This window comes from Gorilla gorilla, chromosome 17 (genome assembly GCF_029281585.2).
Source record: "Gorilla gorilla gorilla isolate KB3781 chromosome 17, NHGRI_mGorGor1-v2.1_pri, whole genome shotgun sequence".
NCBI classification, from domain to species: domain Eukaryota; kingdom Metazoa; phylum Chordata; class Mammalia; order Primates; family Hominidae; genus Gorilla; species Gorilla gorilla.
Genome location: NC_073241.2, coordinates 75,080,553 through 75,104,427, shown reverse-complemented (window position 1 = coordinate 75,104,427; position 23,875 = coordinate 75,080,553). Strand labels below are relative to the sequence as shown.

At 41.3% G+C, this 23,875-nt stretch overlaps 1 protein-coding gene across 2 annotated transcripts in view; it reads left to right on the top strand.

Moving 5' to 3' along the window:
- The window catches only part of EPG5 (ectopic P-granules 5 autophagy tethering factor), a 117,330-nt gene extending 95,507 nt beyond the window's left edge, over positions 1-21,823 (top strand). For both annotated transcript variants that reach the window (XM_004059363.5, XM_055368147.2), the window contains 9 exons: positions 1,741-1,916; positions 4,750-4,935; positions 5,491-5,700; positions 6,744-6,888; positions 12,171-12,413; positions 13,736-13,952; positions 14,450-14,665; positions 16,797-16,911; positions 19,827-21,823. In XM_004059363.5, coding sequence (XP_004059411.2) covers positions 1,741-1,916; positions 4,750-4,935; positions 5,491-5,700; positions 6,744-6,888; positions 12,171-12,413; positions 13,736-13,952; positions 14,450-14,665; positions 16,797-16,911; positions 19,827-20,009 — 1,691 coding nt within the window. In that variant the 3' untranslated portion in view covers positions 20,010-21,823. The remainder of the gene's footprint in view (positions 1-1,740; positions 1,917-4,749; positions 4,936-5,490; positions 5,701-6,743; positions 6,889-12,170; positions 12,414-13,735; positions 13,953-14,449; positions 14,666-16,796; positions 16,912-19,826) is intronic.
- Positions 21,824-23,875: the final 2,052 nt, after the last annotated feature.

The window sequence follows — 23,875 nt, the reverse complement described above, 5'->3', positions numbered from 1 at the left end:
CCTGCCTCGGCCCCCCAAAGTGCCGGGATTGCAAGCGTGAGCCACTGCACACAGCCTCGTTGGCCATTTTTTAAAAGATTTGTGTTGAGAAACACCATCAGGTTTCTGTTCTTACTGTGTATGGCTCTCTCTTCTTTGACTGCATTCCATTAGCATGGAACCAGAAAGTCTGAAACCACTTGTTTTAGACTAAATGTCCCTTATATAGTCATTAGCCCTTGAAGACATTAATGGAATTGATACTTGTGAGGATAATATTAAGTAATAATCCAGGTCTCAGAAAAGCGTGAGATTTATTTTAGAATGACTTACATGAATGACAGTTAATGGACTAGTTTCATTGCACCAAGGGTTAATTAAGTTTTAGTCATTTGGAACATTTCCACTGTTTCTTAAATTAAAAAATTAATGTTATCTTTGATTAACAAATCATAATTATATACATTGGTGGGTACAGTGTGATTTACAGTGTGGTGTGATTAAATCAAGATAATTAAGATATCCGTCACCTTGCTTACCTTTCATTGTTTATGATGAGACATTTGAAGTTTGTTCTCTTCTGATTTTGAAATACGTAATGCATTGTTGTGGACGGTAGTCACCCTGCTGTACAATAGATCCTGAAACCTATTCCTCCTGCCCTCTGAAACTTTGTGCCCTTTTGATCAGCAACTCCTCATTCCCTCCCTTTTCCCCTGACACCCCACAGCCTCTGGTAACTGTCATTCTATTCTCTACTTCAATGAGTTCAACTTACTAGATTCCACATATGAGTAAGAGCATGTGGCATTTGTCTTTCTGTGCCTCGTTTTCTTCCCTTAGCATGATGTCCTCCAGATTCATTCATGTTGTTGCAAATGACAGGATTTCCTCCTCTTCTAAGGCAGACTGGTATTCCATTGTGTATATACACCACATTTAGAAAAATCCATTCATCTTTTGAAGGACACTTAGGTTGTTTCCATATCTTGGCTATTGTGAATAATGCTGCAGTGAACATGGGAGTGTGGTTATCCCTTCAACCTATCGATTTCCTTTCTTTTGGATATATACCCAGAAGTGAGATTACTGGATCATATGGTAGTCTATTTTTAGTTTTTTTGACGAACCTCCATGCCTTTTTCCATAATGGTTGTACTAATTTACACTCCCACCAACAGTGTTTAAGAGTTTCTTTCTCTCCAGATCCTCTCTAACACTTGTTATCGTTCATCTTTTTGATAACAGCTATCCTAACAGCTGTGCACTGATATCTTGTTGTGGTTTTAGTTTGCATTTCTCTAATGATCAGTGACACTGAGCATTTCTTCATGCACCTATTGGCCATTTGTATGTCTTCTTTTAAAAAATGGAACATTTCCTTTTGAGGGATTTTGGATTTCTCCTGAGTGCCAAATGAATGAAGCACTAAATGTGTAAAACTGAATACATACTGAGGGCAACAAGCTGTAGGAGTGTATTTCAGTCAAAAAGCCATACATTTAGAAATTTTAAAGAAAAGCTGATTATTTCCCACACAGCATCTGCTCATTCCAGTTACCCAAGTGGGTAATTAAAGTACCATTCTTTATTACTAATCTGCCAGTAGTCCCCTTAACCACTCTCCCTACATGAAAATCTTTGAAATTGGGTCAATCATGAGAACCTTAGATTTTAGACTTTTATTTCAAATTTGCTTTTTTTTTTTTTTTTTAAAGGTAAACCAAAGGTCTTCAGCTCTATTTTCTTTTCACATTCTAGATAAGCTGTTGCCAGGTGATGCAGGAGCCCTTTGGTTGCACCTGATGCATTATTGTGAAGCATGTACAGCACCCAAAATGCCAGAGTTCATTCTGTACGCTTTCCATAGCACGTACCGGAAACTGCCATGGAAGGACCTGCACCCTGACCAGATGCTCATGGAGGCCTTCTTCAAAGTAAGCCCTTCATTCCCCGCATCGCAGCCTAGAGAGATCTGGCTTCTAGGGAGCAGCCTGGTCACTGTGGTTGTTAGGCATAGTGGCAGTGTGTGCTAGCGTGGACCATGAATACATTCTGTGTTGCCTCGGTGGTGCCTGTGGAAAACAGTGTCTTGTGGAAGTCATTTTATTGTGTTAAAACATCTACAGGACCATTTTTAAAACCCAGAGAAAGATTTTATCTATAATATGCCAGTCATCCCCTAGACTTTGTCACGTGTGAGTATGTAGTTTAATGCCTCCGTTATGCTTAATCTTGGTTGTTATTGATGTGTTTGTGTCATTACAGTTTGTGTCAACAACTGCTTATTGTTAAATGTTCTATTAAAGCAAATGTAAATTGATACTGAAGCTATTAGTTTCTTTTAGCAGTTATGCAAGTGAATAATTTGATTATAGGAGATAAAATGCATTGTGACAACCGATGATGCATCATAATCGTGTACAGATCTGAAATGACTTAAAAAAAGAGAGTGCATGTGAGTCTTTGCAGTAGAAGCAATGGTTACAAAACCAGAAAACAGAGAGTGTAGTGTAACTTACATACTAGTCAGGCATTTGGAGCTGTTATTGTTTTTCTTCTTTTTTTTTTTTAATTACACTCTTGTCTTAGGTTTTTATGGTAGTTTCAGTTCATTTGTTCATAGTCTCATCAGTTAGTTTGTGTTTACTCTGTCACATTTATTATTGAGACACCTTAAGTGCTTTGATACAGATCTACAGTTATTTATGAAGGTTAGCAAAATATACTTAACTTTTTTAGTGCCCTTAATGGAACCCCATCTGTGCTGCTCTTGTCAGCCACTCAGTAGCTGAAATGCAAGAAAAGCTGAGGGCAGTTGTTCTAGAGAAATCCAAGGCTTAAGAATGATTTTATAGCTAGATTTAGTATATGAGACAGGCATTAAGTAAATATTTATCACCATTATGAACATACTAGAGAAAGGTGGTTTAAAGAAGTATAAGATGGAGTTTTAAAAAGGATGACCTTAACTATAAGACAGATTAGATAGTAGCACAGCCTGTTAAGGGATGCTGTAGACTCTGTCTCTAGGAGTTTTATTCTAATGGCAGATGACCCTGACCACCCCAGAAGCTGGGGATCTTTTAATTCTTTGTGTCTTGTTGGCATAATAAACTATATTTTTTTGGTGGGTTTGAGGGTGAGGATAGAGAACAGATTATAATGGACAATGAAGAATCATTTTCTAAAAGGAAGAGAATTAGTAGTTAGCATAATATAATAACAGTAATGAGAAGAAATGAATCATCACCAAATTCCATTGATCATGATTTTATAAATAGACTAGAGCTTTTAATCTTCATTTTGAAAGGAAAAATTCATGAGTAGCCATGTTTTATTTTAAACAAATTAGAAGTATTGAAATAGCTTGTAAGAGATCTTTGAGGTTTCTTATATACTTTATAGTACATCTGTTCCTCATTCTCTAATTTTTTTTTTTTTTTTTTTTTTTTTTTTGAGATAGAGTCTTGCTCTGTCACCCAGGCTGGAGTGCAGTGGCACGATCTTGGCTCACTGCAAGCTCCTCCTTCCAGGTTCTCGCCATTCTCCTGCCTCAGCCTCCCAAGTAGCTGGGACTACAGGTGCCCACCACCATGCCCAGCTAATTTTTTGTATTTTTAGTAGAGATGGGGTTTCACCATGTTAGCCAGGATGGTCTCAATCTCCTGATCTTGTGATCCGCCTGCCTTGGCCTCCCAAAGTGCTGGGATTACAGGTGTGACACCGCACCCGGCCTCTCATATTTTAAATAGAATTTAAGCATGCAGTCATCAAAAATTGTAAAGACTAATAATACGGAGACATTGTTATAATACAACATTACATTAAAAAGGGAATATAGGCTGGGCGCGGTGGCTCACGCCTGTAATCCCAGCACTTTGGGAGGCTGAGGTGGACAGATCACCTGAGGCTGGGGGTTCAAGACCAGCCTGACCAACATGGAGAAACCCGGACTCTACTAAAAATAAAATAAAAAATAAGCAATAAAATAATAAAATAAAAAATTAGCTGGGCGTGGTGGCAGGCACCTGTAATCCCAGCTACTCAGGAGGCTGAGACAGGAGAATTGCTTGAAGCCAGGAGGCGGAGGTTGCGGTGAGCCAAGATCGTGCCATTGCATTCCAGTCTGGGTAACAAGAGTGAAACTCCATCTCAAAAAAAAAAAAAAAAAAGGAAAAAGGAAAAAGGCAATATAAATAATATATACTACTGTAGTGGATCTCAAAGTAGTGTGGTCCCTGGGACAGCAGCGTCAGCATTACCTGGGAACTTACACATTCTGGCTCCCAACCCATACCTGCAAAATTAAAAGCTCTAGGGGTAGGCCCAGCAGTCTGTTTTAATACACCTTCCATTTAGTTCTGATGCACACTTAAGTTTGGGAACTACTGACTAGTAAATTTCAACTTTGCCCTGTCCTGGCACACCTGAGGATTCTGATACACTCCCTGCAGCTCCAGTGACTTACTGTGGCAGCGATTCTCCACCCAGGTTGGGGTTAGGGAAGGTCATTGCTTGCTTATTAAGAATGATTGGAATAAATGCTGAAATCTGAACAAACAGACAAACTAAAATATACACACATACACTGTGGAAGGAAAGATATTACAAATATTAAGTCTAAATCTCTAAGAGGTGGGATTCTAAGTGATATAATCTGGGGAAAAAGTGTTTTTTTAAAACATAATTATGAAACAATTTACATACATTTTCCAGATACATAGATAGCACAAGGCAACACATTGATTTTAATTCATTTTCTTTTAGGTGGAACGAGGAAGCCCCAAGAGCTGTTTCTTATTTTTGGGGTCTGTACTCTGTGAAGTCAACTGGGTTAGTGTGCTCTCTGATGCCTGGAATTCCAGTCCCCACCCAGAAACCCGCAGCATGATTGTCTGCCTCCTTTTCATGATGATTTTATTGGCAAAGGAAGTTCAACTGGTAGACCAAACAGTAAGTTTGGGAAGCTTATGGCAAAAATTCGGCAAGGCTGCTTAGATCTTTGCTTTCTACTTGGTCGTAGTTTTTCATTTGTTTTTCCAGTGCCCCTATCAGTGTGAACAGATGCTTGGCATATGAGATGTACCTTTAACCAGATGCCTGATTTTCTTGGATAGCTCATTATCTGATTCTAAATTATGCAAAGAACCACACTGAGTTAGAATATATTAATCAACTTTATTTTGTATCTCATTAATATCTACTTCAATCCCTTGTATGCTTCTTGAAGTCAATTTTGGCATGTCCCACCAGAACAGAGAGTTCTTTTGAAACAAAAGAACCTGGGTTCCAGATACTCAATACATCTTAATATGAATGTGTTTTTGCCAAAACTTTGGTTATTGCTTTCACTAGTACTCCTAACTCGAGTAGATACTTACTTGATATCATAACTGTTCTGTGCTTACCATAGGCCATCTTAGTAGTTATTCCACAGACTAGTTAGCAACACATATTTCTGGAAAAATTGGGGCTCTGGAACTAAAGGAATATGTGTTTTATTTTTAGGATTCACCTTTACTTAGTCTCCTTGGACAGACAAGCTCACTTTCATGGCATCTTGTGGATATTGTGTCATACCAGAGTGTGCTAAGTTATTTCAGCAGCCATTACCCGCCGTCCATCATCCTGGCAAAAGAATCTTATGCTGAATTAATCATGAAGCTCCTAAAAGTGTCTGCGGGCCTTTCTATTCCTACTGACAGCCAGAAGCATCTTGTAAGTTGAGAGGTAGTTTAAAAGGCAGGGACTGTTCTTGGAGATTGGTAGCAGCATAAGTGCTACAAAGGACAGTCTTGAAGCTAGGAAGTGCTCAGCAGAGGAAGTCGGAGGATGTGTATTATCATATACTCATCTTTTGGCCTTGTAGATCTTTTGGGTTGAATTCTCCCTTTGGGTGAACCTTTACTTACTAGCAATGTCACATGTCGATGAAAGGTCAAAAGGATTGAGGGCTGCCAGCAAGCTGCTGGTTTCATGATCTGAATGTCATTGGCAGCCGAATAGCAGGGAGGGAGGGAGGTTGGTAATATGAACTTAGGCTTGACAGGGCAAGTCCCTCAGTTTTCTCATCTGATTAGAAATAGTACCTTGCAAAGGCTGGGTGCGGTGGCTCACGCCTGTAATCCCAGCACTTTAGGAGGCCAAGGTGGGCGGATCACCTGAGGTCAGGAGTTCGAGACCAGCCTGGCCAACATGGTGAAAGCCCATCTCTACTAAAAATACAAAAATTAGCCGGGCATGGTGGCTGGTGCCTGTAGTCCCAGCTACTCGGGAGACTGAGGTAGGAGAATCGCTTGAACCCAGGAGGAGGAGATTGCAGTGAGCCGAGATCGCACCACTGCACTCCAGCCTGGGCAACAGAGTGAGACTCCTTCTCAAAAAAAAAAAAAAAAAAAAAGAAATAGTACCTTGTCTCAAAGTGGTGTTTTGAGGATTGAATTCGATAATGAACATAAAAGTTTTTGGAAAAGTTTCTAGCAAGTAGTTAGTGTTTGGTTAATGTTGTTATTCTTGTAGTAAAAAAGGACGAGTATTCTGCCACAATTTGGGAAAACATGGGCCCTGGTCAAAGTGTTACCATAGATTTGCCTTTCACTAGGCCCCTTGGGCCACGTGGGACTAAGTCTTCATGTGGCTTCCTGTTCTGTCCCCTCTACTCCCTACCCAAGCATTCATTGCAGTGCCATGCTCCCAGGAAATATGCAGTTAACACTCCTTGCTTGGATTCATTTGAATGATTTTTTTTTTTTTTTGGTCAGGATGCAGTTCCAAAATGCCAAGCTTTTACTCATCAGATGGTTCAATTCCTCAGCACCCTGGAACAAAATGGAAAAATCACCTTAGCAGTCCTAGAACAGGAAATGTCTAAGCTCTTAGACGATATCATTGTCTTTAACCCGCCCGGTAAGTGACCAGTCGGAAGTCCTGTATTCATTCAGTCAATGCATCCCTGCTGTGCGTAAGGCACTGTGAGATCAGGAGGATGTTCAGGACACTGGCACTCCTCTTTCCAGAGAAGCAATGGTCAGAGAGGTGTTTGGACACCAGGGACTCAGCAGTGGGGAAGGATTGACACTGGCAGATGCTGTTGGGTGGTGGGCGAGACTGACCTTTAAGCTGGACAATGGGATCTAATGATTAGGAGATACCAGAGACCTTTCAGTGAGCGGCATTTCTAGGGATTTTGGCTTTTAACTGGGAGGGCACTTCAGAATCACCTGTAGACTTGTCAAGAAACTGTGTCTGGAGAACCTTCTGCTCCCAGCAGTTTGGTGGACTAGACATACTGCCTGCCTCTCCTGCTGAAGATAACTGGGTGCTGGATGAAATGTTTTTAAGAAACTGGAAATTAAATTTATTAGTGGAGTGGCAAAAAGGTAAGGGAACCTCAGAGGTCAGAACCTAAGTGAAAGGAGAAACCCATAAAGGTAGGTGGAGTTCTGAGGCTGCTGTCACCCTGAAGAGTTTTGCTGAATATGTTTGGATATTAGGGGGAGGTGGTAAAGCCCAGGGCCTGCCTAAGATGGGAGCCTAAAAGGAAATCCGATGCATAATCCACAGGGTGACATTTTTACTGTAAAGATAAGCTAGAAGTAAACCTCCTCTTGTGAGAGGAAGGCAAAGACAGTTACCTGTTTTGGCCTCGTTGTTAGGTTAAATGTTTATGCAGGAAAAGAGATATCTGTTTTGAGAATTGATAACAAGCTGACCCTCATGTGGTTTTGAAGCAAGAATTCAGACTACCTAGATTGTTAAAAACAGCAGTAATAACAACAACCTCAATCTAAGAATTTAGAGTAGTTCTGGGTTGGCAGTGCCACCAGCATCTGGCAAAAAGCAAGAAACCCATCTTTAACTCATGCCTCAAGGTTCCAAGAAACTCACAGTAAAAAAAGTCACAAAACACACAAGGAAACAAGGTACCATGAGCAAAGTAATAGAAAACAACAGCAGCGTCAGAAATGAAAAGATTGAAGATAGTGGAATAATTAGTACAGTAAGCAAAAAAGTTATTTTTATTATATGCTGAAATAAGAGAGGATTGAAGATATCAGTAAGAAGCAAGGGATTGTAGAAATATGCAGATTTGAGAGATTTATATAATTTAGAAATGAAAAATATAAAGATTATAATAAAGTTAATGGATAAGTTCAACAGTAGATTAAACCCATCTGAAGAGAAAATTGGTAAACTGGAAAATAAAACTGAAGAAAATACTCAGATTGCAGCACAGAGGAACAGAGAAGGAACGTAAAAGTGAGCTGGGCATGGAGGCGGAGGCAGGAGGATTGCTTATGGCCAGGAGTTCGAGGCCACAGTGTGCAATGATTGTGTCTGAATAGCCACTGCACTCCAGTCTGGGCAAAATAGTGAGACCCCATCTCTAAAACAAAAAGAATGTGAAAGTGAGGTTAAAAGGCATAGAGGATAGGCTGAGAAGGTTTAATATACATCCTGTTATCCAAGTAGAATTCCAGAAGGAGAGGAGATACTTAACTGGGGTGAAGCAATATCTGAAGAGATAGCAAGGCTGAAAATTTTCAGGGCTGATGAAGACAGCAATCCTCAAATTCAGTAAACCCGGCAAATCCCAAGTAGGATATATGGAAAGAAATTCAAACCTGTATACACTATAGTGAACCTGCAGAAGCACCAGTGGCAAAATTAAAAAACAAAACAAAACAAAACCCTTTACATCCAGGAAGGAAAGGCAGATTACCTACCAAGGAGCAACATTTAGACTGACAGCTGACTTCTCAGTATCAATAAAAGAATCTGTAAGACAGTGGGATAAGAACTTCAATGTGCTATGAGAAAATGACTCATAACCTAGAATTGTAAACTAAGAAAAGCCACCCTTTAATGATGAAGATGAGGTAAAGAACTGTACTTTCATTGAGCCCTGAGAGTGTTTGTCCCAGTAGGTGTCACTAAAGAAAATACTAAAGCATGCTAGGAAGGAGGTTGAGTTAAAAGTGTTCTAAGGTTCTACTGCTGTTTAGTGGTCAAGAGATTAACTTTATACCTTGATTAAAGTATGAATATTAACAATTTTAAGAAATTAACCAAAAGAATAGAAATTAAAATGTACAATTTCCAAGTCAGTAGAGGGAGATAAAAAGGAATGGCCAAAGTATGTTCAGTCCAAAGAAGGCAAGAAAGGAAGCATGGAGAAAGTGAGAAAAATAACCAAAATAAGATGATAAAATTCAAATGTATTGGTAAAGGGACTAATGCTTAAGTTAAAAGACAAAGATTGTTAAGGTAGGTTAATAACCAAAAACATCTAGCTTTAAGCTGTTGATAAGAAATACATCAAAAGTCTAAGGATACAGAAAGCTTTCCACAAGATGATTATGTCAGGCAAATATTAAAATAGAAAGCTGGCATAGCTATATTAATATCAGATAAATAGATCTGTAAGGCAGAAAACTTTGTAAAAGCCAGATGTTCATCTCTGTGTTTTTCTGCCCTGAAGTTGCATGACAAAGAAAAAAAAATCAGTAACTAAATAGAACTAGAGGGAAAAACACTGTGGAAATTAAGAAGCAAACTTTTAAATAACTGATGGCCAAAGGAATAATCATAATAGAAATTTAAAATACTTAGAACTGAATAATAAAATACAGTGCATCAAAATTTGTGGGATGCAGCTAACATGGGACTTATTATTTTAGCCTGTTCTCACACTGCTATAAAGAAAAACCCAACACTGGGTGATTTATAAGGAAAACAGGTTTAATTGGCTTATGGTTCTGGAGGCTGTACAGGAAGCATGGTGCTGCCATCTGCTCGGCTTCTGGAGAGGCCTCAGGAAACTTACAATCACGGCAGAACGCAGAGTGAGAGTAACACTCCACATGGCCAGAGAAGGAGCAAGAGAGAGAATGAGCGAGGGGGAGATGTTGCACACTTTTAAACTACCACATCTCTGAGAACTCTAGTATGAGAACAGCACGAAGAGGATGGTGCTAAACCATTCATGAAGGACCCACCCCCATATTCAGCCACCTCACACTAAACTCTGCTCCAACATTGGGGACTGTGGTTCAACATGAGATTTGGTGGGGACACAGATCCAAACCGTATCACTTACTTTCAGGGCCTTAAGTGCTCATCATAGACTTTTTTAAAGGTAAAAATTAAAAAGATAAGCATTAAACAGTTATTTAAAAAGGCAGAAAAATTACAGTCAAAGACAGTAGAGGGGAGGAAATAATAAAGAGAAAATAAATAGGAAGAAACTAAGAATGAAGAACAATGAAACTGGTAAATGTGTGGGTAAATCTAAATGAAATCTGACTGTATAAGACAATAATAATAGAAATGGTTTGTTGGGCTATGGCAACAGTGGAGAAATGAAGTTAGAATGTTCCAAAGCCATTACATCATCTGGGAACCAATTAACATTAGACTTCGAAAAATCAGGAATGCATGTTTTGATTTATAGGATAACCACTGTCAGAATTTTAAGAGAGGATTTAGTTTTCAAGCTAAAACAGGGAAAAAGTAGAATAATAATCTAAAAGAAGCAAAAGAGAGAAAAAGAAATGTAGAATAGGAGGGACAAATAGGATACATATAGGAAGACAGTAGATTTAGACCCAGCTACATCAGTAATTAATTGTAGTAACTGTGAATGACTAAGATTGTCATACCAGATAAAACAAGGAAGAAAAAGACAACTTAGTAGAAAAAAATGGACAAGACCCTTGAAACGACATTCTGCAAAGGGAAATATCCTGATCACCAATAAACATGAAATGGTGCTAAATGTTGTTAATGATCATACCTGTTTCATGTAGATATTGTAAGTATTGAGTGAGATAATATCTAAAATTTTAGCATCAGCCTGGCAAGTCGGCCACATTCAATAAATCTTATGGAAAAGAACTATCAGCAAGCAATGCTGGAGAAACTGTTCTAGAGTTGGTCAGATATGATTGAACCAGGAAGGTTGAATAATAGCTGGCCAGGGAAAGGGGAGAAGGGTGTTCTGGAAAGATCTTCATCGGAAGAGTGATAGGATCAGATATGGTATTTAGGAAAAGATTTGAGAGCCCTGTTGATATGAACAGGAATGGGAGAGACTAGGGTCTGTTGTAGTAATCTATTCCTATTAGTCATAATTAAGAGATAAAATTTAAATTGCTATTCACTTGAAATTCAGAGATGAGCCTTTATTTCCAAGAATATTTGTACCCATAGAAATACATGAAGAAATAGACAGATATACTGTTACTATCTCTCTCAAACTTGTTTTTTAAGTCCTTGCTTAATAGTAAGTAGGTCGTACAGAAAGATTAAGTGAGGGTTTATTTAACCCTGCATAAGTAGATGAATTTGTTTTGATAGATGCGATGGATAAGATCTCTCAACTTTTTACCCTTCCTATTGACATAAATACCGAATCCTTGTGGTGTGAAAGCTACAGTTCTACTCCTTTAGAAAAAATGTACCCAGCTTGAGGAGAGCTAGAAGAGTTGGCAAAAATTATTCCAGTTAACTCTCAGTAAAATATATTTTCTGTTTTTGAATGTGAAGATTTGCAGTTCTCTTGTAAAATGAATTTGTTCTTTTTCTTGAATTCCTCCCTCTTTACCTCCAATTTTTTTGAAAAATTACCAGTTGGTTTACTTTCCTTATTTAAAAAACAAAGGAATAAAAGAGCTGCTGTTAGGACGCTTTACAAAGGTTTTTCCTTACATTTATATTTAGTTTTAAGTAATAACCTTTAATGTGTGTAAATCACCCTAGGATATTGACAGCGGTGGCAGTGACAGTGGGTACTTTTGCTACTTGGTTTACTGAATGACTGGTGAGATCTACGTATTTGGTTTTCCATGAGCAAAGGTTGGAAAATAAAGACTGACTAGGCATGTTCTGATAAGTTACTCTTTCACACCAGCTTCAGATTTGTCTATTTATTAAGTATTGCTCTGCTATGCTGCTGTACCCAGGGAACTCACGGTAGTTCCTGCTTTTACTCTTAGTAACCGTGTGCCGCATACTATCCGTACAAACTCAACACCATCCAGAGCCTTCCTTCCGGTCCCTTGCAGTCGGCTACTAGCACTGTAAAATCTGCCTGGAGAACAGCTAAGATTGAAGCACTGTTATTCTCCTGATCACATAGATAGTACCTTTCTGGCAGCCATTCTTGAGTGTGTCTATATTCCTTTCAGACATGGACAGCCAGACCCGCCACATGGCCCTCAGCAGCCTCTTTATGGAAGTACTGATGATGATGAACAATGCGACTATTCCAACAGCAGAGTTCCTTCGGGGCAGTATCCGGACCTGGATTGGCCAAAAAATGCATGGGCTGGTGGTGCTGCCCCTTTTAACAGCAGCCTGCCAGAGCCTGGCGTCCGTCCGCCACATGGCTGAGACTACAGAAGCCTGCATCACTGCCTACTTCAAAGAAAGTAAGAGGAGGTCATCTTACACTCCATTGTATTGGTCTTTTCCAGAAAGATGAAAGCATTGTCATCAGGAGATATCTTTCGAGACTCTTCCCAGTGAGGGATTTGCCATTCTAATTTTCTGCTCTACAAATGTTGTGGATGTTTCTGAATATACGTATTTTTCATAAAGATCTGCAGTTAGCATGAGAACCTGTGGCCATGTCTGTTGGTACAATCACATTTCAAGGGAGAAAAGCTCTAATCCACTTCACGTTAGTTTTGGAGGGTCAGACCAACCTGTTATGATATGCAAATTGTGTTGTGTCGCAGGCCAAGTCATAGTCCTCAGAACAAATGCTATATACCAGGATCTATATAATCATGGTCCATGAGGTTAATTTTCCCTGTTTTTGTCACTTTTGGTAAAAGGAGTTTTCACAGAAGTTTTTAAAATTGCTGCTTATCCGACCTTTTAAAGCATTATGAAGGGCTCATTCATTGTCACCCCTCCTTTTTAAAAATCTGTTTTACTTTCTACCTCTAAACTGTCAGACTCTGGAAGCGGCTTAGTCTGATTAAGAATTGCTGAGAATAGCACTTCTCAACTCTGATATGCAGATAACACATCACACTGCAGTCAGTGGGAGAGAAGCAGGAGTGAGAAGGAGGGTATCGGAGCAAGGATCCAGGAAGTGCCCACAACCTGCCATCTGCCCTGTCCTGACCACCCATGAACAGCACATGCCCACCCATGGAGGTGGTGTGCATGTCACCATGCCACCCCACCCTCACTCCCCCAAAGAGTGGAGAACCATTAGGATAACACTGCTATTCCAAACTCATGTGTGTTACTAAAAATCAAACAGTTTCAATACATGAGTTAAACTAAGCTTTGATAAGTAAAACTACTCACAGATTGAGTGATAACAGTTTCCCGTCAGAAAGCGTAAGTGTTCATATGTTCTTAAAAAGGGTATTAAAGTTAAAATTCTTAACTGACCAGGACAGGCAGTGTCTACATGTGGTTTTAAGGATCATAATGTGATAGAAAAGTGATTTATACATATGCAGCCCTGAATTCTGATTTCTTAAACCTTTCTGGTGGCTACGCTGGGGACAGGCATCTGGCCTGAGGGCTATCCAGTCTGAGCCCTGAGGTATATTTGACTTTTGTAGCCTCCAAGGTCACTGTAAGAAAGGTTGTCTTGACAGGAAGCTTATTATCTCATAGGTTGCTATGTCAAAAAAAAAAAATCATGAAGCTTAAAGTGAAAATATTTGCTAGAGTTGTCAAGCAGTTGGATTCTTGCCTATATCTTGATGTCTCTTCTTCATGTTCTTAGGCCCTCTCAATCAGAATTCAGGATGGGGACCCATTCTGGTATCCCTTCAGGTTCCCGAGCTCACCATGGAAGAGTTCCTGCAGGAGTGCCTCACCCTGGGCAGTTACTTGACTCTTTACGTCTACCTGCTTCAGTGTTTAAACAGCGAACAGACTTTAAGGAATGAAATGAAAGTGCTGCTCATCTTAAGCAAGTGGCTGGAACAGGTGTACCCAAGGTACGTTGGCCCTCAGGCTGTTACATCAAACTTGCTGTATTTGGTTAACTTGGAATTTAGAGCTTAAGTCTAGCTTTAAGTACACAGAACCAAGTGGTGCATAAAAAATAAGGTTTTAAGGTATGGTGACAGTTGTTTTGGAAATATTCTTAATTAATGGGCTGATCTTCTGAGCAGATTTTTTGTTTCCTAAAACTGGCACTTTGAAACACGAAGTATCAGTTTCCTTACCAGTTAAGTGGAGATAGTAACCCCTACCTGATAGGGCTGTCATGAGGATGAAGTGGAAGAACACAAAGTTCATCACAGTGGCATGTAGTATGTGTTCCACAGATGGCGGTGGTTACAATCCCATGGTTCTATTAACATCAGCCGTTAGCCTGTGCTTTTGAAGTACTGAATGTTTCCTATCCTTAAAACTCTGATGTGGACTTGCAGTTAAATGGGAGTGGGAAAAATTTACTTCTAATTTTATTTTCTTCCGGTGCCTCCCCTAGCTCCGTGGAGGAAGAGGCAAAGCTGTTTTTGTGGTGGCACCAAGTCCTTCAGCTCTCCCTCATTCAGACAGAGCAGAATGACTCCGTCCTGACAGAATCTGTCATTCGAATTCTGCTCTTGGTTCAGAGCAGGCAGAACCTCGTGGCTGAGGAGAGACTCAGCTCTGGGATCTTGGGGGCAATTGGGTTTGGCCGGAAGTCACCTTTGTCTAACAGGTAAGGAATCGCCTTTCTAACACTGTTGTTCTAAATAGGCCTCAGACATCTGTACCTACTTACAGGTTGTGATATACTTCAGTAGGTTTTTCAGCAGGTTCTCCAGAAAGATTAATGGAAAAAAAAAAACAAAAAAAAAACCAGAGCCTGATTACATCTTTACATTCTAAAAAGCATTTTTATTTTTTCTTACCTTTAAAAAAAATTTTCAGTTCAAACAGTATTTTTAATAGTATCTCCTGTTGTGTTTGGACTTTGTAACCTAACTGCACTACTGATTTCTTTTTGGTTTTGAGCCAGTCATGGATGGTATGCGAGCTTAGTTTAAAAGCCAAGTCAGCTGGGCACTTGAGGCGTTCAGGGAAATCCAGAACCTGTGAGGGACTCAGTCTAGTGAACTGTAAAGTCGTCAAGCTGGGTTAAGATCTGTTGGTGGTCAGGCGCGGTGGCTCACACTTGTAATCCCAGCACTTTGGGAGGCCAAGGCAGGCAGATCACTTGAGGTCAAGAGTTCGAGACCAGCCTGGCCAACATGGTGAAACCCTGTTTCTACCAAAAAATACAGAAATTAGCCGGGCATGGTGATACATGCCTGTAGTCCCAGCTACTCTGGAGGCTTGAACCCGGGAGACAGAGGTTGCAGTGAGCTGAAATTATGCCACTGCACTCCAGCCTAGGTGACAGAGTCAGACCCTGTCTAAAAATAAATAAATAAATAAACACAAATACAAAAATTAGCTGGGTGTGGTGGCAAGCACCTGTAGTCCCAGCTACTCAGGAGGCTGCGGCAGGAGAATTGCTTAAACCCAGGAGGCAGAGGTTGCAGTCAGCTGAGATCACACCATTGCACTCCAGCCTGGCCAACAGAGCAAGACTCTGTCTCAAAAAAAAGAAAAAATGAATAAAAGGCCTGTTGGTAAGAAGGATAAGTAATGAGAAGCAAGTCTGGATTTTTGTTGCAAAAAATCTCAAGGCATGAAAGAATTTGCCATTAGCTCCTATTTTCTCTCATAATACTTACTTACATCATGGTTTCCTTTTCAAGCCCTTGTCAGTGTTGAAAAGAGTTTGCAAACTTGATGATGTCAGCATTCTTGTGGAATAGCCCATTGTGGTGTTGTAACTTTGGGACTCACTCATTCCAGACCAGTTAACATCATGTTTTTTTGTTTGCGGTGGAAGATAGCAGGACTGCAAGATTTTGTTTTACTTAAATTTGGCTTGTGTCTTTTATTCTTTTTAATTGTGATAAAATACACATAACTTAAAACTTTCCATGGTAACCATTTTTATATGCACAATTCAGTGACATTTAGAACATTGACAATGTTGTTGTAGCCATCACCACAATCTAGCTTCAGAACATTTTCATCACTCCAAAAGGAAGCCCTACACTCATTAAGTAGTCACCTCCATTCCCTTTAATCCCCGTGTCTCTAGCAACCACTAATTGACATTATGACTTTATGTATTGAATCCTATTTTGGACATTTCATATAAATGGAATCATATAATGTGTGGCCCCTTATGTTGGACTTTTTTCACTTAACATAAAGTTTTCAAGGTTTATTTATGTTGTAGCATGTATCCGTACTTCATTTGTTTTTATGGCTGAATAATATTCCTTTGTATTCCACATTTTGTTTATCCATTCATTAGCTGATGGACATTTGGATTGTTTCAACCTTTTGGCTATTGCAGATAATGCTGCTATGAGCATTTGTGTACCAGTTTTTGTTAGAACATCTGTTTTTAGTTTTTTGTGTATACCTAGGAGCAGGATTGCTGGGTCCTATGGTAACTCTATGCTTCACTTGTTGAGGAACTGCCAAACTCTTTTCCCTAGTGCCTGCCCCATTTACATTCCCACCAGCAATGTGCAAGGGTTCCAGTTACTCCACATCTTTGCCAACACTTTCATTCTTGCATCTGAATTATACATATATTGTTTGGATGGTGACAATGGATAAAACTTCTTCTTGATCATATTTAAGATTTTCCTGAGAAGGTGAACAACACAGTAGATCTGGAAATGTGTTCATCTTGTTATGTCATAGAAAATATGGTGTTTATTTCAAAATGCTTACTTTAATAGCCATTTACTTCTTCTGACCTCTCCCTAATGCCTAAGGTTCCGAGTGGTTGCCCGAAGCATGGCTGCCTTCCTTTCAGTTCAGGTTCCTATGGAAGATCAGATCCGTTTGAGGCCTGGCTCTGAATTACATCTGACCCCCAAAGCTCAGCAGGTCAGTATATACAATGAAGGGTTAGAAGTTTGCCTGCACATCTTCCCTAGAAGGCAGGGAGGTGGCAGCCGTAGCCTGTGCGCGTCATGACATGATGCTCTGTGGTGGTAGCACAGTGTTCCCTTTCATGTGCCCTACTTACGGGAAAATGGTTTCACGTGCCAACCTCCAAATTTTTGTAGGCAGTTGTCTAGATCGCTGCTACTGTCATTGTAGAAAAGTAAGGCCAAACGAAAAGTCTGTCTAGCATTAAATTTGGTTCTGATAAGTGTGAATATGCACTTATCTACCACATGCTTGGGCTGGGGCAGGGGCTGGAGCTGGGGACTGGGATCTCGCACAGAAGATGTGGCTACAGTTGGGATGGATGGAAATTAGCTGAGCTTTAGCTTGGAACCGAGAAAGTAGTTCCTGTTTTGTGAGTCTGAAGGTTGACTCTTGTTGGCTGATGCTAGAATAACCTAACATGGGCAGAATGGTAGATAGAAATTATAGCTTCTTCTAAAAACATGGAAGGCCACATTCCTATAACCTATGGACATGCTGGCCAGGTACAGAGGTGCACAGTAAAAAATGATGATCAGCATTCGTGAGTACTCCCTCTGTGCCAGGTACTATTATAGGTTTTAACTCGACCAATATTAATGAGTTAAAGCTTTAACTCATTTAATCCTCATAGCAATGCTATAGCACAGAAACGATTTTATTTTTTAAGACAGTGTTTTATTCTGTTGCCCAGGCAGGAGTGCAATGGTGTGATCATATCTCACTGCAGCCTTGAACTCCTGTGCTCAAGCAATCCTCCCACCTCAGCCTCCCAAGTAGTTAGGACTACAGGCATGCATTGCCACTCCTGGCTAATTAAAAATTTTTTTTGTAGAGACTGGGTCTCGCTTTGTTGCTGAGGTTGGTCTCAAACTCCTGGCTTCAAGCGTTCCTCTTAGCCTCAGCCTCCCAAGTGTTGGTATTACAGGCATGAGCCACTGCATCCAGCTGGGAACTATTATTATCCTGGTTTTTTGGATGAGGAAAGAGAGAGAGAGAAAGGCTAAGGAATTTGTCCCAAATTACACACCTAGTAAGTGTTGGGGCTGGAAGTCGCAGTGGCCAGTCTGGCTCCAGGCCTCTCCCATTCCCTGCTCTGCAGGGCTGTCTCTGCAAGTGCTCAGAGCTTGAACACCTTAGCTCCTCTGCTGGGGCAACTTTGTCATGTCTAAGCCAGCCACATGCAATGTCAGATCTTGGTTATGAAGAGCAAGGATCAGACAGAATAATTAGCAGATTAGCAGGTTCTCCACAGGGATCTGGGCTTATAAAATAGCTGATAGTTGTCACTCATTACCTAGACAGCTGCTGTTTGAATCCCCTGTTGTCTTACATGAAACATCCCAGTGGGCAGATGAATATCCTGAGGGCAGGTTGTGAAGTCAGTGAGATGCAGGGTGTATTTGAGAAGACTGCGTCTCCTGTGGCCACCAGTACCTGCAGCATCAGTTTCTTTAGCCGGGGCCCTGGGCTGCCCAGGCCTGGCCTCTTTGCCTTCATTTCTTTAGACTTAAAGTGATGACTCCCTGTGTGTCCCATACATACTTGTCATCAGGATTTTCAGATTTGAAGAAAGTTGTCTTTTTAGAAAATGATTATCGTTAGGCAAACTGTCAAAGTAGACTGTTTGGGGGACTAAATTTAAAGAAGGAAAGGAGAGGGAGAGAGACAGAGGGACACTGTGGTTCATGGGAATGCCTGTCCCAGTTGATTCCTATTCTTAAATTGAACTCTGTTTACATAGCTCTTAATTTGGTACCCAGATACCTTCAGTTTATTTTCATCCCAAAGACTTCCATCTACAGTTCTCCTGGTAGTTAATTTCTAAAATTCTGGTTTATTTATCATCCTCAAAAAAATCCCCTCTCTTATGGTTTTTGAATCAAGCACATTCCATCTTTTAATACATATTTTCTAGTGCAGTGGTTTTTGTAAAAGGGACAAGGAGGGAGTGGGGCACTCCATGGTGGGGGATGTGCCCCAGTGAGGAGGGGAACACCGTCAGAATCCTGGGGTGGATGAGCTTGTTAAGTTGGAAAACAAAACTCCTCACCCCAAAAATCAAGAGCCATTGTTGATTTTTTGTTTTCTCCATATACAGTCTCTTCCCCTTCTCTTCTCCTACTATGAAGAAAGGAATAATCAAAATTCTGGAGTCAAAGAATGCTTTTCTTTCCTTCCTCTGAAGAGAGGCATGGAAACAGTTTCTGCCATGATTTTGTGTCATTTGTCAGATGGATTCGGGAGGAACCTATGTACTTCATGCTTGTTGGCTGATTTAACAACCTTCTCACTTACTCTTGGCAGCACTTAGCAACTGGTTCCTCTAGAATTCCTTTCTGTTAGACAGTTTCATATAACATTATCTCATAACCTAGGAACATACCCAACAGCAGATTGAACAGATTTCACCTTAGCAAGATGAGGCTGGTGCCTGGGATTTCCGGTTGCGCCCTAGAATGGAAGGAGTGGACAATCTGGTGGGGAGGACCCCACAGGTGGGACTGGGGAGAACGAGGACAAGGCAGGCTTTAGAAATCGGTGTGGCAGGTGAGGCGCCCAGCAACAAGAGCAGCCTGCCACAGCAGTGGCTCTTGGTAAGGCAAGGTTGGGAAATGGCACAGAACGGAAACAGGGAAGGCTGGGTGTGGGATGCTGCAAAGGCCACAGAGGCTTGGGCTGCTGGCCTCCTTCTGGTTGTGGTTAAGTTAATCAATGCCTGCCTTCCGGACTCCTGACCTCAATTCTGTAGGCCTCCTTCCCACAAGGCTCACAGTTGAAGTACACAGTAATAATGGGTGTGCTGTACCTCTGGCAGTCACATTATGTGCCTCTATGGAGTTAACCCTCTCATCTTCCGTGTCTTTTAGGCTCTGAATGCTCTTGAATCCATGGCATCAAGTAAGCAGTATGTTGAATACCAGGATCAAATATTGCAAGCCACCCAATTTATAAGGCATCCTGGCCATTGCCTTCAAGATGGGAAAAGCTTCTTGGCTCTTCTCGTTAACTGTCTGTATCCAGAAGTGCATTATTTGGACCACATACGATAGTTAACACTGAGGCTCTTGAAAAACCCATTGCTGTTTATGTTTACATTTAACTTTGCTGTTGCACAAGTAACTTTGCTCAATTTCACTGTAGAGCTCAGTTTGGCCAATGTGTAGTTGACTGAGATGCAAGTTGGGAGGCATTAGATATTAGATAATTTTGGGGTGTGTGTGTGTGTGTGTGTGTGTGTTTTCTTAGCTCTTAAGACCTTCTGGGGACTCTTTAAGTTTTTATATTTATCCACAAGAGAAACTTACTAAGTTCCACTTGGGTACAGAGCCACTCACAGTTGCCGAATGTCCCAGTCATCTCACAAGACCTCCAGATGGAGTTCTTTGTATGTTTCCACTTCTGTCTCTGTTTTATGTAAATGTTCCAGATCTGACAACCTTGGAAGTCACGCAGTACCCTTACTTTTAAACCCCATTTGTGTTCCTCCAAAGTAAAAAAGTCAATTTTGAAAAATGTCTGCATTTCTCAAATGTGGACAAATACAATAGTTTTAAAGTATTGTTTTTCTCAGAAGGGAGATAAAAATGCCGAGTTAGTTAAAGTGGGTCATGTGTAAAATACGACCACTTGATCGTGATCGTAGTGGGCAGCAGAGATGATGACAAGTCCATTTCCATCCAGCCGTGTATCCTCATGGAGAAGCTGCCTGTTGGAATCAGGATGGCAAGCTGGCAGTCTGGGAGGAGCATGTTTTGCACAGATGTTTTGTTTGGTCCACTTGGTAAGGAGTGCAGACAGGGCTGCCTCTCTCTAGTCGGGAGAGTCTGTGCATTCCCTCGGGCCCTGACCCTAGCCTCATTCACATCACTCGCCCCTGTCGACACCTAAGTTTGCACCCTTTGATAGACACCATGTTCGATATCTGAAAGGCTCAGTGTCAGGAGACAGAGACTGAAGACCTGATTCTCTGTTCCCTGCTTGTTTTTTAACTTCAAACTCAGATGAAGCCAATGGACCTGCTGAAACACTTGTCTGTGGAAACTGGGTCAGGTCAGGAGATCTACTGAAATTTGGCTTTTTTTCCATAGCCACGTGCCTTCTGTTGTTGACAGTTCATTCATTAGCAAAGCCTGTGTGTAACTTTGCCTTGTTCTGTGGCCATCTTCTTGCTCATGTTATTTCTCCTGGGAATGAGCAGTTTGACTTCTGTTCCCACGTTCCTCATTCTATCAGCTCTAGATGGATTTTGCCTGCATAGCTGGCTTAATATGTCTTTGTGTATGGGTAGTTTGTAGCCTGGGAATATTTACCTAAAAATGTCTAAACAGCCACCAAGAATGTTTATAGGGGTATAGGAATATAGTTAACAGAGTGCTAATCTCTCCTCAAATGTCCTTTTGGAATGCTTCCCTCAAAATTGGGAAGTTGGTAGGAGCTTTTCTTTACTTTGAATTTCTTTACTTGGACAGAACGATTCTGCCTTAAAGACACGCTTTGCAGCTCTGATAAAGAACATCCCTGTTTAGTCTCTTGAGTTTTACAGGCCACAAAATGTCCATCTCAGAGGGATCTGTCTCAGCTTTTCTTATTTTTGCTTCTCTCTGTTTTCAAAATTAATCATCTTGTTCTCTGTATAAGAAAATTTGAGAAGCTGTGGACAATTTAATAGTCTGATCTGGCAACAGCGATTTTTGTTTGGAAATATTTTGTGTTTTCTTTGAGGAGGATATAATTACTGATATCCTAGGATGTGAAATTTTTGAGTGACAGTATGCACATTTTAAAGAAAATTATGATTAATCTGTATAATGTTTTTTGGTCTGTAAAAATTATAAAAAATAAAATCATTTATCTTTGGTTGTAACTGTTTAAAAACCAAATTATAGGGATATCACACTATCTTGTAAAGTGTTTCAGCTGTTGCTGTAGGTTTTTATGCCTGATGTCATTTAATTTATTTGACATTGAACTTCATTAATAATCAGAGATGGTCAGTGAAAGCGCTTCCTCTTTAACTCTTTCTTGCTTAACCTTGGAAGGTTGACTCAACTCCTAGGTTTCTATGGTAAACTCTGGGCTAGGAACGTGCTATAAAGACACTGAGCTAGTTCAGACATGGCCATGCTGCTGTAGCCTCCTGGGAAAGAAGGGCGGCAGAGAGACCAGCCCGCCTGTTGGCTTGCAGGGGCAATGAGCCTTGGCTTGAAAAAATTGTTGGCCTCCAGAGAGCACGGGGCTGTGGTTTCAGAATCAGTGATGGGTGCCGCACATCAAGACTGGAATCAAGCAAGACCAAGGCCCTGTGGACTGACCAGCGTGGAGGGCGAACGGCTGCAGGCTCCAGACTTCACCACAGGGTGGCCAACAGTGGCATCGGGACCAAATAAAGATGTCTAACAGCTTCCTGGGAGCAGGAGGAGGCAGCATTCTGGTTGCCATGAAAAACATCTCTCTCCCTCTCCATCACTCCCCATGCTGCAGTGCACAGGTGGGTTGCAGAGGTAGGCTGCATCCCAGAATCATGTTGTCCCACTGCCTATTAATAGAACAAGTGAAGGGCAGAATGCTGGAACACACCAGACATAGAGGGAGGGAGGTCCTGCCAGATGTGTCTACACAACTGTCTACATAGCATGACAGTAGCAGTGGAGTCGGGACCCACCTGTACATGTTTCCAAAGCTCCTTCCTGCACACTCGGGACCTCAGCTCCAAGGCGTGACTCATTTCTTAGTCTCACCATCCTTTGTTGGCTCAGACATTGCATGCCTCTGCCCCACTGGGGTTGTGTGCCTGCGTCGCTCACTTCTTTGAGGTTGGGGAAAGCCTAGTCCAGAAAATGAAAACCCATAGACCAGCCTAACTTCCTTTCAACCAAGTGACGGCCTCCTGGTTCCTCTCAATTCATCATCAAAATCAGTGTGTACATGTCATACAAGCCAAGAGTGTTCATGTCCTCATTCCTTTCAAATGAAGGTGATATATACTTTTTCACTGAGTTTTTATTCCTGAAATTCTTTCTTCTGGAGCAGGAAGCAAATGTCCTGGAATCGTAGACTTTTAAAGTCAGAAGGGTCATTCACGTTCATCTAGTGCCCCTCTCATTCTGCAGGGATCCTCCTGCCTCTCCTCCGCCCCGTCCAGTGCCTGGTGGTCCAGCCTGTGATGGGCAGGCCTAGGCTGCCATCCACAGGCTCTGTAGTTCTGCTTTCTATTGAACCAAGATGTTTCTACATTGCCTGTTGGTCGTGGTTCTGTCCAGAGCAGTTCAGGCTGGGGCTGTTCTCTTGCCCCTCCTTGAGGCAGACCTTTAGATATTTTCAGTTTTCATCACATGTCTAACACCACTTCCACCCCACCCCTCACCTCTTAGGCTAAATCCAAGCTAAATCCCCCAATGTCTTTTTTTTTTTTTTTTTGAGACGAGTCTCATCTGTCACCCAGGCTGGAGTGCAATGGCATGGTCTCGGCTCACTGCAACCTCCGCCTCCTGGGTTCAAGCTATTCTGCCTCAGCCTCCCAAGTAGCCAGGACTACAGGTGCATGCCACCACGCCCGGCTAATTTTTGTATTTTTTAGTAGAGACAGGGTTTCGCCCAGCCGTTGAGACAAGCTGGTTTCAAACTCCTGACCTTGTGATCCACCCGCCCCGGCCTCCCAGAGTGCTGGGATTACAGGCGTGAGCCACCGTGCGCATCTCCCCTGCAATGTCTTTAGTTAGACCTTTTCCACCATCATGTCTAACTGGGCTGCAATTTGGGGAAAGTGTCCAAATTAGTCCGTGTTATCCTAAAAGGGGTGTGCCCCGGATTAGCAGGGCCAGGGCTAGGGTGAGATAAATGAGGCACCTGGGGCGTACATTTAAGTTGGTGCTTGCTTGCAGGTGCCAAGAGAGTGCTTCCTTGGGTTTACACCCGT